Source organism: Numenius arquata, chromosome 24 (genome assembly GCF_964106895.1).
Source record: "Numenius arquata chromosome 24, bNumArq3.hap1.1, whole genome shotgun sequence".
NCBI lineage: Eukaryota > Metazoa > Chordata > Aves > Charadriiformes > Scolopacidae > Numenius > Numenius arquata.
Window position 1 is genome coordinate 5,238,680 of NC_133599.1, and position 14,596 is coordinate 5,253,275.

General features: G+C 45.6%; 1 protein-coding gene across 1 annotated transcript; it reads right to left on the reverse strand.

The window, feature by feature from the left end:
* Positions 1-733: 733 nt before the first annotated feature.
* On the reverse strand, positions 734-3,902 carry SRSF3 (serine and arginine rich splicing factor 3). Its single transcript, XM_074163464.1, has 3 exons — positions 3,697-3,902; positions 3,050-3,184; positions 734-821 (listed from the first exon to the last, which is right to left on the reverse strand). The coding sequence occupies exons 1-3, from the start codon at positions 3,900-3,902 to the stop codon at positions 734-736; spliced, it is 429 nt and encodes a 142-aa protein (XP_074019565.1).
* Positions 3,903-14,596: the final 10,694 nt, after the last annotated feature.

A 14,596-nucleotide genomic window follows, 5' to 3' on the forward strand; every position in this document is an offset into this window, starting at 1 on the left:
TGGTAAAGATCACAAAGCAAGATGACTATGGTGTCAAAGCAAAGCTGAACTCATTAGGTTAATGAGGCTATCTGAAGAGCTTCCCTTCAGGAAGTTAAAGTTTTTAACTATTCAACCAGGGGAAACCTGTTAAAGATTATGGTATTAGCCTTCCCTTCAGGTAGGAATAATCAGCTTGAGCCACACAACACAGCTTAGTCATGCTGTAACAGGCATCTACTCCTCTGCAGCACGTTAAATCTGCTCAGTCAGCCTGTGCCTCCACTAACATGGTATATCCTCCTGTACTTACACATCCCGTGCAGCAATGCAGCGCCCTATGCTACAAAACCATAAAAAAATTGCATATGAAGTCTGGAAACTTCAAAAATCCCAATCCCAGACTGCGTCACACCGCTGTGCCATCACCACGTGACAGCAGGACAGGCTCACTAGGGTTTGTATCAGCTGTGCTGGTGGCTAACTGTCTGGAGGAGAGCAGCACAGCAACACACAGATTTAGGGGAAAACTGGCAGGAACCTGGGGCAGCTGCAGAACAGAAAAACTAATTATTTCCATTCTTAACAGCCTTTAACTCTGGAATCTCAAATAGCTGTGCAAATATATTAACTCCAGGCAAGCAATACAACAGAAGCAACCCCATTTCTCCCTTTTACCAAATTACAAAGCCTACCCTGCAGTTTATTCACACACACAGAGCAAAAATTAAAAGTTATTTTGGCTCGTTTCTTTTTAAACCTCCTGGACAAAGTGGTCCAGGCTGTAATGAACTGGGGCGTACCTGCTGCGGCTACGAGAAAAGCTTCTCCTTCGCGGTGATCTAGAACCAGAAAAAGAGATGTGAGGCTTTTTATCAATTCTTTCAGCATTAAACGGGGCGAGGCATTTCCCAACTTGTCAAACTCACTGTTGGGCCCAGGGAACGTGCCAAGAATAACTGGCATCCATCATCCAGTACAAGGCATGGAAAGATTAGGCAGTAAAACAAAGCTCAGTGTGAACAGCACGTTTCCAACCACGAATTGACTTTAAACTAAGAATGCTTCATAGCAGAGTTGTCCAATGCAACACTTTCCATTTCAACTAAATACACTGCCCAGACACCACACCAAAGTCCCACAAGTGGTTCCAAAAAGGAAAAAAAAAAAAAAATAGAAAATAGCACAGACCAAATGTTTTGGAACCCATGCAAGCCAAAAAGGTCCATGACAAGACATAAGAGATACCAAGTGGAAAAAAAAAAAAGTGAAAATGCGCTCAGTGTCAATATTGATAATGCCATTAAGTGCTACATTAGAACTGCATATCTGTGATTGTCATTTTTAATGCCATCGAGTGTGTTTAGACTATTTTTTCTTTAAAAAAATAATAAAAAAATAAAAATAACCTTAGCTCGGCCCAGTTCATCCCAAAAAGTAATTGTTTTAAGTTTTGAAAACTGTTAGTAAAACCATTTAAAGGTGATAGGATTTTTTTTTTCTGGCAAGGAAAAGCTAAGTTGGTTAGAGCTTTATTAAAAATTTAGTTTGGCATCTCACATGCAAATATACTGTTTTTTTACATTATTCACAGTGTAAGAGCTTCCGTATCACCCTTAAAAGTTTTCTCAAGCAACATATGTACGTTACCACTCAATTATGCACAGCCAGCCTTTGATTGAGAAAAGTAATTACTTATAAGCCGCTTACTCCTTATTTTAACCAGCAGTAAACTGTATAAGCAGGAAAAACTTACTAGTTTTTGGTTTCAACAAGCTAGAAATGGTGAGGTGAGGCTGCCGGACTGACTGCCAAGAAGAATTTGCTGAAAAGGTTTTGCCAGATGTTGCGTTGTATTTAGTTGGTTGGCGAAGGGGGTGTTGTGGATTTTTCCTGCTTTTTTGTTAGCCGAAGGCTGCTGCTGTAGTTGTTGTGAAGACATTTGGTAAATAAACAGCTGAGCTGATTGGCCGGGAATGTGTGGGCGGTCGAGGTGGCTGCTGCCGATTTGGTTAAGGTTGGAGAGAAGGCTGAGAGAAAACAGCATGCTCGGGAACCAAAGGGCGGTGCAACCTGACGACTGGCCATGCCTGGGTCATGTGAAACGACACCAGCCAAGCTGAATGGGGCGCGCTGGTCACATGACGCTGAAAGGGCTAGTTGACTGGCTAATGCAGACTCAGAGGGTGGTGAGAAGAGACATGATGGTGACTCTGTAACGGGTTCATTTTTATTAATAGATGGACCAAAAAGCATAAAAAAAATGAAAAACAAGCCATCAGTACAACCATCTATTAGCTAACAAATACTCCTACTGTGTTATTTTTCTTTTTTTTTCAACAGCAAAAGGGTAAGCTCCACACCCTGCCCTCAGGACTTCACTCACCTGCAACAGGTAAATTCAGTCCTGCAAAAACCACGTTGCAGACTTAAACCTCCAGACACGCTGGTCTGGGTCCAAGAACCTCTCAAGTTACCAAAAATCCTGCTAACTTTTAGAGCCGCGTTTGCAAACCTCAAGTGACGAGGATCGTCACACGATGTTTTAATTCCAAACTAACACTAAAGTGTAAAGATTCCAGATGTTTAGAGCAACTGTTACTCCACGTCTTACTAAACAGCTGCCTACTTGGAAAGTATTTAAATTGTGCAAACAAAGCAGAGAAACACATCTGCATGGAAATGCTAAGCTGCCGTATGTCATGTTTTTGCCATTATGGAATAAAGGAAAGGGAACAGCCTAAGTAGAAGTACTGGGAAGAAAGGGAAAGCGTGACTAGAAGATGAGCAGATTTTAGGAGGAACGAGGATAAATCCAGGATAGAGGGCGCTGACTACCAACTTGCACAGTGACCTAAGGACAAAAGCCAACATTCAACACAACTTAAGTTCACCTCGATTTTGTGGGGTTTTGGGGGTTTTTTTTTGGTTTGGATTTTTTTTTTAGCATTTGCCATCTCCAAATTGTGATCAGATGTTATCCATCAACATGCTTTTAAAAAGCCTGCTTCTAGGATGCTAAGTGGTAACACTGCCAACAGCTCTATGAGTGTACTTCAACCTCGGGTACCTGCGACGGGGAGGAGGACTTCTTCTGCGGTAGTCGTCTCGAGGACGCCTGCCCCAGGATGGAGGTGGACCACGGTTCCGACTCCGTTTCTCACCGTTGGAGAGCTCCACTCTCACACGACACCCACAGAGGGTTCTGGGGAAAGAAACTGACATTGTTAGTGTGTCCAGGGATAAGTCTGTGTGCAGAAAAAAGCCAGAGGGAGAAGGAACAGACAAGCGCAAAAACATTCTGTCAATACATGGTATTTAGAGTCTAAGGAAGTAGACTCCAGCATGACAGAGAAAAGCTCTGGCCACCTCTGAAAGTTCTCCCTGCTGTTAAAGCCAGCAGAGGAGGAACCAAGGAGACTCCCTGATCAGTTTTGCCTCTTTATAGTAACACCATCTTGGATTTAACACGCACCAAGAGGTCCAAGTCATCTCTAACTTGGGAATCCAACTCTAAAATGTAAAATTAACCATCCCCAATGCTATTCCTGCACAATTAAGATTGATTCCCCTTATATCACAGTACAAATAAATATTGCTTAACAAATGAGTCAAGTTTTTTGCCAGTTCAAGCTTCCCAATTTAAACTGTGTCACTGCCCGCAATTTCTCTTATTTTCCCCAGGCAAACCAAACACGCAAGAAGCACATTTTTTACCTTCCATCTAGTTCTCTTACTGCATCAGCTGCATCTCGTGGATCTTCAAACTCCACAAAGGCAAAACCAGGAGGATTTCTTGCCACCCAGACGCTGCGCAGTGGTCCATAGTAGCCAAAAGCTCTCTCTAGCTCAGTTTTGTTGCCATTGTTTCCAAGGTTACCCACATAAACCTTGCAGTCCAGCGGACAAGAGTCACGATGCATCGCTAAGACAAAAAAAAAAAAAGCTCATGTATATTTAACAAACAGCAAGCGTTTATTCACTTAAAAGGTAAGTAATTCTGTCGGTTGCTTTTCCCAGAAACTTCAGTAGCGATATAATCTGCCACGATAGAAATATTAACCTGTGCGGAAGGGGAGGAGAGACGGGGGGGGGAGGGGTAGTGTTTAAAGCCAAACGTAAGAACTAGCTGCTATATCGTAATCGTGATTAAAATTCACTACTTCAGGGAACTTCGTTTACTTTTACAGCCCCCAACTTTGAAACGGGGAGTTTCTTTGCGCCCTTCTCCCCTGCCCCTCGGTTACAGCGGGGGCCGGGCCTGCAGGGGGAGCGCTGGGCGGGAGAAGGGGCCCATTGTTCTCGGAGCGGGATTCGGGGGAGGCCGCACATGTCGGGGGAAGCAGCAGCGCCATCTCCAGCAGAGGCCATGCTAAGGACGTTCGGCGAATCCCTCCGGAGAGTCTCCTGGGCCCTGCGTGAGGAACAAGCGCTCCCCCGGAGCGGGCGGGAAAGGCGCCACACCACCCCCACGGCACCTCCCGCCCAGCCGCACCTCGCCTCACTGGCCATGGAAAAAAGCGGCGAGCGGGCTCTTCAAGGCAATCCGTGGCATACCCGCCTTCTCCCTACCCGGCTTTCCTCATCGTGGCGGCAGCCACCGCCCGCGGCCCAGCTTTACAAAATGGCGGCTGCTCTTTGTTTGCCGCCACCGGGCCCCACCGCTACCATCCGCCCTGCCAGGGACCGAGACCGCAGGTGCCGCCTCCCCCCCGCCCTCCGAGGTGAAGATCCTCACCGATGCTAAGAGGGAGGGCGCACGAAGGCAGCCCGCGCTTTATTCGTAGCCGACTCGACCCTCAACGAGACTCCCGCTCCGCTTTTCCTCACTGGACAAAATGGCGGCAGCCGCCTACCCCGCCCGCCGTTATATACGGACGGCCCACTCTAACGTCACGCCACCAGGCAGCAAATCAGAGGGCGCTGTTTTGCTGATTGACAGCTCGGCTCATCCCGCCGCCTCCGCGCGGGCCCAAGCGGCGGCGAGCGGGCTTCTCCTCAGAGACAACGGCGGGAGTCCCGGGGCAGCGCCTCTCGCCCAAAACCTGCGCTTTAGAGACGGATTATCGAGGGAAGACTTCAGGTCCCTGAAAGCAGGAAACGGCAACACACCCAGGGAGGTTGTTTGCTGGCTAAAAGGAAAAAAGAAGGTTTTCTTTGTGTGTTGTGTCTCTCTGACCCGGTGGGATGCATTCAGGCCGTGTTTTTTAAGCATCATCCCCTCATCTTTAGGGTTTTACACATATGAAAGCGTCAGTTGACTAATAACCATTTCTCCCCATGGGCAGAGGCTTCAAATAAATGTGTTGAGCAAGCCAGTTTTAAACCATAGTTTTTGGTAAATTTTGTATCTGGGCTTCCACCTACTGAGGCACAAAAGAGGGAAGTGATTTTTTTTTCAGCGCTCAATAGAAAACGAGAGGCTTTGAACTGAGGAATTTTCATTACAGAGGGTGGTGTTAGTGGTGTCGATGTGTTTTACTAAAATCTCATTCAATTAGTGGGGGCATATAACGCGAGTTAAAAAAATACCTTGCTCCGGAGTGGTTTCCTCAGGTAACCACTGAGTTCAGTTATTGGGAACGTGATAAACCCATCCAGCGTTACCCATTGCTGCGATAACTTCCCCAAAACCGTATCTGTGGGCTGTGCTTAATCCAGACTTTACCTTTTTGACCTGGGCCAGAAAAGACAAATTTCTCTGGTGCAATTATAATTAATAATACTTTAACTAATAATAGATGTGATAAGGCATTTTGAGTACAAATGAAGGCACGTGCACTGTGTTTCCCAAGCAGGAACTGCGCAGAGGCTGGGGCGTCCTCGGTCTGCTAGGTGAAAATGGGTATTCTACTAGAATAATTCTAGAATTGTACCAGCAGGTAAAAAAATATTATTGGAATTAAAACACAACCAGCTGGTAGAATTCATTAGAATTTTCCAAAATCTTTTGCAGCATCCCCCCTTATTTTTAAGAGCCTCTTCTTAGTAAAATCCTCCCAAGGGTCAAAATTGACCAAGGGAGGGAAAAACAACAAGGATTTTGAGGTAACTGATGCTCTAAAGTGTCTTTATCATGTGTACAATTATCTGACAGTTACCGGCTTTTAATTAAAGAAATCTAATGCATTGTAATCTCAATTAGCTGATGGTTAATTTCCTGGGGCAACACAAATGAAATAATTGGAAACTGACTTGGGGCTGTTCAGCCGTGTTACTTCATGATTTCTCTGAGATGGTGATTTCCCGTCATCGCCTCCGGATCGGGGTTTGCAGCGTGAATTAGACCCTGCCTCACTTCACATCATGCGCGCTTGAAACAGGATTTAAGCCTGGCAATAATGCGATGGCGCTACAAAGGAACTAAACGTGGCACGTCACCCTGACAAAAGGCAGGGGTCAGAACAGAGGCAAACGCCTTCAGCCAAACACCCAACCTATTTCCCCGGCCGGTTTTAGGACGCCCCAACGCAGCACTTCAGTAATTCGAAAGTCAGCATTTTGATTGTCCTCTGAGAAACGATACCCTGAAACAGCTCTGAGCAGCGCTATGTACGTGTGTGTGGGTATATAGATATATATATAGATATGAAAGCTGCATTGTGTGACAGTACTTTCTTCCTTATTCCAAGTTTTTAACATAGTGTTTGAAAAATCCTGTTGCATTGCAACTCTCTGCCTTTTGCAGTAAGAAAATGCCATCTGTGTCCAATATTGATGAGATATACTGAACTTTTACGCGCATCGGATCTTCCAGGGAAGGAAGGAGAGAATGTTGACCCTAAAACCAAGACCAAATCTGCTCTAACCAGGTGGGATAGGCTGAAAAGGCACCTGATGCCTGCACAGGTATCTATGGGACCAGGATCTGGGACCAGACTGAGGAGAAGGAAGGTGTTATATTCAAGATACTGTTGCCATTTCTGATTGAAATCTCACATAAGAAAATGAGCATATTCTACCCGTTATGGTTTGGCAGAAAGCTCAGCTCTGTGAGCCAAATTTAAGGGATACTTTGGGAGAAAGCATTTACTGAAGGATACTTCTAACAGCAACAGGATCTTAGAGTTGCTCCGCAAGTGAACCTAGACATTAGAAAAAATACTTATTTACTGGCATGATTCTATCTACAGAAAGGTCTTTTGCGAGGAAATGTGATTACAAGAACCCAACAGGAACTGGTCTGGGGGGACAGGCTGCCTGCACAGTCATACCCCAGCCAGCTGCATGTCAAGTTCTGGTGGATTCCACCCATTTTCACATCCTGCCAATAGACTAATCTTGATGAAGGCTATTTTCTAAAGAAACAGTGACTTGCCTGATATTTAGATATGGTACAACCAGCTTGTGTAAGCTTATTCCCACCGTGATGGCTTTTCTGTTTACAGGGTACAAGTCCCTATATCCCTTATTCCCTCACTTTTAAAATGTATGAATTTTTACACTGGGAAAGATTTTAGCTGTGCCTCAGACCTTAAGTAAAGGGAGAGTGAAGCAAGAGACTGTAATTTATACATCATAGACCTAAACCCAGACAGCATCCAGTGCAGGCACACAGCATGTCCAAGACTGAAGCACTTCAGGATTAATTAGAAGGACGTCCGTTTTCTTGAATGATATGTCACTTGGAGACTCCAAGTGCCTCAACCTTCATCCCCACCTTTCCAGGTGAGAGCCTTGGTGGGGTCCCACCTCCTTCTGCACCTTGTCCATCTGAGGGCCGGGTGTTGGTCACAACTCCAGCCCCTGTGCCGGGAGCCCCGTGGCCTCTGTGCGGTGGCAGAGCGAGGCACCACTCAGGCCAGCGCACCTTGTGCTGTCACTGCAAAGAAAGGAGAAATCCAGACCAGCTCTTGGCCAATTTGGTCCTTTAAGAAACTGTCCTGAGTTGAGCAACACGGGACTAATTTATCTTCTACTGCTGGGGAAAAATGCACTTTTAGAAGACTCTAGTGTCTGAATTCGTGAAAATATTTACTTTACAGCCAGCTCTGGTGTGTGGGATTCAAGGTCTCTGTGTTTTCAAGCTCACTGGGTGCGGGGATGAGGAGGAGCGAGACCCAGGCACTTGACCCAAGCTGCCAACAGGGTTATTTCATAACATGAATGTCACATTCGATATAAATGAGAAAGTTTGCTGTGAAGCTCTCTCTCTCTCCCTTGATGGCTGGGATCCAGAGAACTCCTTGCTCCGGTGTTGGAGCCCTGAGCCCTTCCCTTCCTCCCGAAGATGCAGCGCTCACAGTGCTGTCCATGCTTGGAGGGGACGGCTTCCTGGGATAGAGTGGGCTGGGGATAGTCCTGGTATCAGGATCAATACTGGTTCTTTAGTGTAATTGCTAATTATTAGTCTTATCCTATTAAATCTATTTATATTTCAACCCTTGGGTTTCCTTGTTTTTCCCCAATTCCCCTTCCTGGGTGGGGAGGGGTCATCGGGTAAGAGAATCATTGTCTGAACAATAAATTGTTATGGGTTTCTCAAACCTTAACAGAAACACCTTCTTGGTCCCGCAGCCATTAGCGACTGGGCACCCCGTTTAGTATAAAGCCTGGGGACAAGATACCGGATTCTCGGTAGCCTCGGGGCTCCCTGGCTTCTCAGGCAGGATTTGGGGCTGCCCCAGAACCAAACCCAGCTCTGGGCACCAGATGGCGGCGTTCCCCTCTCCAGGGCAGGCAGGTCCCACGGCCCTGGGGAACACCTCTCCTTTTATTGTGTTTTGGGTTTTTTTTTTCCTCAGATTGCTTTCAGCAGACTTCTCCAGACACCCTGCGATGCCGCCCAACAGGGATAAGCTCGGAGAGCCCAGTGGGTTTTCCAGGAGCAGTACAAGGGACTGGAGGCTTTGTCTCGGCTTCACCTGAACGTGGTTTGCACACAGAAAATACTCCCTCTGGAAACTATTTGGGGAAGGAAAGAGTCAGGCCCAGGCTTGGCTCCAGGGCAGGTTTTGCAGGACAATACACTTGCCCCCCTGCTACTGTGTTCAGAGCCTCCGGTGCTTTTGTAAATCTGGCTCGAAATCAGAAAATGGAAAATTCAGTGAGCCTGACTCACTGCTGCTCAACGTCAATTTGAATTCCCTGGAAGATGGGAGTTCTCTCCGGGATGATGCAGTGTGTTTAGTGGATGAGGTGCCAGGATTTAAAAACTGCCCACGCGGCCCTGGAGCCGACCCCCCCAAATGGATCGCACAAGACTGTCCTCCCCAGCAATAAGAAGGTGACAGAGAAGAGCTATAAGCACCCAAACGGAGGAGAAGCCTGGCGCCTGCTGTCTAGGAGCTGAATTTCATCTCCTTCAGATGGTTACGGAGGTGATGCTGCTGCTGCTGGCTCCTTCCTCCTGGGTCAGAGGGCTAGTGGTGGCTCCCGTCATGCCAGTGATGTGGGTGTGGTGGTGAAAAAGCCTCGGTGGCCTCCGGGTCTGCTGCGAGGTGTCATTTCCTCTCATCTCTCCGAGAGGAGGCCAGGAAGGGAGAGCAGCCGTTCATTAGCAGCGCTTCACCAGCGGCGCAGGGGAACTATATTTACCATCCAAGTGTGGTCAAACAGTTTCCTCTCAACAGGGCGGTGTCTTTCTTTCCACACACCGCGCTGAGCAGCTCATACCAATTTTAGTCTGTTGGGCTGAGAGCAGCTACGGAAAAAAAAAAAAAATAATAAAAAAAAACAAAGTAGATTTTTACATTTGAGAAGCACGAAGCCCTCTGGGAGCCCACGCTCCTGTTAGTGGTGAGTAAGAGGGAACAGCACATGGAAGAAATTCATCAGATCTGTCTCCATGTCCCTGCAGATAGAGGATCCCTTTGATGCAGTATGGTCTTTGTCTAATTAAGTTTTAAAATCCCAGGCAAGAGGATCCCCCTTGCCCTAACGAGGTTATTTGCACATTTTCTTTGCTTTCTGTTCCCTCCTCCCCCCCGGTTCCTTCTTCCCCCTCAAAGGGGCCTCCAGGCTTTCTTTTTCCTTTTTCTCTTCTGCTCTGCAACGAGCCATATTGCTTCCTCCCCCACCTGCCTCCCCGGGGAGAGGACTGGAAAGGAAAACAAAAGACTCACTCACTGGGAAACCGTAATTTTCCCAGCCCTCCTGGCTCACACCCTCCTGCTGAAGAAGGCGATGGAACAGCAAAGGCACCTTCTAACGTGAGTCAGGCCAGGAAAAGCTGGAGGGTGGGAGCGAAGGCTCTGAAGTCAAGGCTAAAAAGACCCCAAGGTCACCCAGCTCCAGTCAGCTGGGTTTGCTGGCGACTTCCCTGGCAGAATGGGTTCTTTGGCGGCTCTACGCTGCCCAGGGCTCTCGCAGAGAGCTGAAAATATACCCACTACAAAAATCACCTGGGAGTGCTGCTCATAAAAGTTCTCCTTGTGAAATTAGAATCATAGAATTGTAGAATCACAGAATACTCCAGGTTGGAAGGGACCTTTCAGATCATTAAGTCCAACCATCAACCCAACACTGACAAAAACTCCCACCGACCCGTGTCCCTCGGCACCACATCTGCCTGGCTTTTAGATACCTCCAGGGATGGTGACTCCACCACTTCCCTGGGCAGCCCATTCCAAGGCTTAATAACCCCTTCAATGTAAAAAATTTTCCTAATATCCATCCTAAACCTCCCCTGGCACAACTTGAGGCCATTTGCTCTTGTCCCGTCGCCTGTTCCTTGGGAGAAGAGACTGACCCCCCCTGGCTACACCCTCCTTTCAGGGAGTTGTAGAGAGCGAGAAGGTCTCCTCCCAATTAGCAACGTTCCCACCATAGTTAGAAGTATTAACTACTGTGTGTGGCTGTGGTATAAGCTGTGCCCTGAACGTATTTTATATTTTCTTTAGAAATATTGCAGAGCGTGGAAGTCAACCCCTGCCCAGCATCTCTTCCCTACGGCGCTGCTGGTACCAGTAAGTCCATGAGCCGGGTGCTTCTCAAAGATGTATCGTAACTTCGGTGCGCTCTGCCCTCACATACACCCCTCGGGGAGATGTTGCAAAGTCACATCCAAGGTTATTTTGACTTCTTCTAAGTCCTTGGGTGGAAAGAAATAGCCAGTGCAAGAGCGTAGCCATGGCAATGCGGTTTGGCCATTACGGAACGCTTCAAGTGGCCATTTACCGAGCCCGTGTCAGCATCTCCTGCAGCCCCTCGGATTAATGAGGTATTAGTTCTTCCGTTGGAGACGCGGGTAACTGCATTCAGTGAAAACCCATTATATATAATAGAGATTCAAAAAGTTCAGGGATGAATTAGACCGGATGGTTTGGACATGACTTTGGCCAATGCTTATTAGTCCTTGAAGATGTAACCAAGAAACCTGGATTTCTCAGGCGGATAATTCAGTGTAACGGCAGCATAACCGCTACCCTGGAAACCAAGATGCGACACAGGCCCCTGTTTTACCAACATTTAACAAATGTCATCGTTAATTGGTGATACGCTTTGTTCGCTTTAACGAGTGACACTCTCCTTAACAACTGGGACTCAGGTAATGAAATCAGGGAACGGTTATTTGATTGCTCTGAAATAGAGGGGCTCAAAATAAGCTGTCGTGAGGAGTATAATAAAAAGCAATTTGGTGTCCAGAGAAGCTGCGAGAAGAGATGAGGTCGTACGGGCGCTGCTAATGGGGGCTGTCTCCATGAGGACTACGCATTTGCGTTCACCTGAGGCTAGGTTGAAGGGAAGGTACGGCTGTGCCTCCGTGAAAGGAATCGGTAGCTCCTGATAACACCAAGCAAATTATCCTTTCAATCCTTCCAGGGAATTTTTCCTTAGAGGTGACAAATACATTCATTTTCTTTCACTTTGAGAAACAGGAACTCTTAAATAGACTGCTCTTGCAGCCTAGTCGTCCGGCCACATCCTGAGTATCCAAATTCTATTGAAATTACCTGGTTAGAGATCATAAAATGAGTACCAAACCTCACACAGCAGCAACTCGCCTGGTTTCAAAGCATATCAGAATTCGGCTTTTTGCCTGAGCTACCACTTGCATTTTTATTTCTTAGCCAGTTGGTAAGTCTTCTCTGTATCTCTCCAGTTTCCGAGATTTAAAACAAGTATGTTTACTGGAAAATCAATGGATTTAAATGAAATTTGTCCTGAACATTAAAATCCAGTGGGATCTTATTTACCAGCTCCTCAGATTCTCTGTAACTGTCCCATTTTGTCTGATAACTGGCATTACAGAGTTCACCACTATTGTTGATTTAGATTCCTCCTGCGCAACATTAGTGTCTGATACGTGGGTCCGTGGGGATGGCAAAGGAGGGAGATCTCTTTCGCATACCAGAGACTTATTTCCTGATCAAACCTGGAACAACAGGTTTGAATTTCCCTTTTCCATCATCTTGGGGCAGAATTAGAATAAAAAGTTCTCAGGGAAGAGGAGAGCCAGCAGAGGAGTAAGATACTGTCCCCAAACTTGTGATCTTTTCCTTAGTCACAGCTGAACAGGACATTTCAGAATCCCAGATTTATTATCACTGGAAACGGGGAGCTGTCTCATTTTGGTGACACGAGAGGAACGGTCTTAGTCACAAAGTGCCGTGGGGATAATTTCTATTGTTTCTGGGCAGGTATAAAAGGTGGTGAAAGGGAGTCGTTGTCATTGCAACTGGAACGTCACGGGAGGACCGGCAAGGAGACACATCTGTGCGGAGCAGAACTTCACCGGGATCTCTACAGGATCATCAGTAAGTAGATGTTACTTTTGTAACTGGAAGATGCTTTTTAATTAATATATAGTTTATTGTTGATCACAATAGGAAAGTATAGATTATTCATTAGGTATGAGCAGTTCTACACTAGCATAACCTCAAATATCACAGAGCATGTAAATACATACATATATATGTGTGTATATATATGTATATATATATACATATATATATGTATTTAATACAAAAAGTTTTAAATTGGAACCAGTACCTATTTGTTCTTTCAGGTCTATTTTAATTTGAACATATTGTCCAAGGAAATTACTCACAAATTAGTGGAGACTTTATTAAGAACAAGCTTAATTTTATACAACCAAATGTATAATTTGCCTTGCAGTCATTAACAATTGAATAGTCAAGTTAGTATAAAAAAAGTCAGTCCAGGAGATGCTGAGGTTTTTATTAACCCAAACTGCTTCTGCACAAAAAGAAGTATTTATTGAAAAAATTAGTAGCCTCATTAGATGGGTGCATAGCTTTACTACTCTTAAATAACAATTTAAATGCTGCAACTTTTGGTTTGTTGTCCATCCAGGTTTTGATGTAACAATTGATAGAGGATTTGCTAGTAAATGACTGAAGGGACAGGCTGGAGCCAATCCTAAAAGCAGGGTACAGTTGTTAGTGTAAAAAATGCAGGAAGTTTAAGGATAAACCTGGCATTAAAGGGGCAGTGGCCTCGAAAGGATGGGTAGATGGAGGTGCAGAAACACCAGGAGCAGGTATAGAGCTGTTATAACTTAGATGAAAATAATCATTGCACAATTACATTTTCTAGTTGTCCGTCCCTAAGCCAGAAATGCACATTTTTTTTTACAGAAAAGAAACCCAGTATCAGTCCACGCTCCTGCAGTGGCAGATGGGTGTCAGCACTGCTATTCATAGAATGGTTTGGGTTGGAAGGGACCTTAAAGATCATTGAGTCCCACCCCCTGCCCTGGGCAGGGACACCTCCCACCAGACCACCTTGCTCCAAGCCCCCTCCAACCTGGCCTTGAACCCCTCCAGGGATGGGGCAGCCACAGCTTCTCTGGGCAACCTGGGCCAGGCTCTCACCATCCTCACAGCAAACAAGTTCTTCCTAAAATCTAATCTAAATCTCCCTCTTTCAGTTTAAAACCATTACCCTTCATCCTATGGCTCCACTCCCTGATCAAGAGTCCCTCCCCATCTCTTCTGTAGCCCCTTTAGGGACTGGAGTAGTGAAATCTTTTGGCTATTTTTATATATTAATGAAGAAACATTAAATAACTGAGGTTTTTTACCTGCTCAGAAAGTCTTACTGTAACTCGCAAGGGAACAAATCATAAAGAAATTAAATCAGTCCAGCTCTATTGATTATTAAAGTTTGTTGGGTTGAAGTCAAAGGCTTGTGGAAAAGGTTGTATTATTAAGGGTCTGAACCCCAGAGCTGTGAACACCTTTTAACTTGATCTGCACGGTCCAGTCACAAACTCTTTGAGTTTTGTGACAGATTTCTTAGGCAGCAATCCTCATCTTTTTGTCAAATTTCTGCTAAGTTTTTTATCAGGAAGGTCTTTTGCCAGTTCTAAATGAAATAATCTCCCGTGCTTGCAAATGCCTAAGAGTGGGAAGGCGTATATTGAGAGGCAATAGTGGAAAAGGCAATTAGGACTCTTAGCAAGGAAATGTAGAAACATGTTATTAAATCTATTCATCTTTTACTGGTGTATGTTAGAAATCCACGCAGCTGATGCTCTGGGAGTTCCTGGGATGATGTACCTTAGTACAACGTTCCGCTTTTACCAGTGCTTAAAGGCTGAAATTCATTTTGTCAGGTGAAAGAAAGAACAGAGGAAAAAAAAAAAAAAAAAAGATTTTTGATCATACTGTCAGCGCCTCGTCCCGGGGACCAGCTTCAAAGAAGAAAGAAA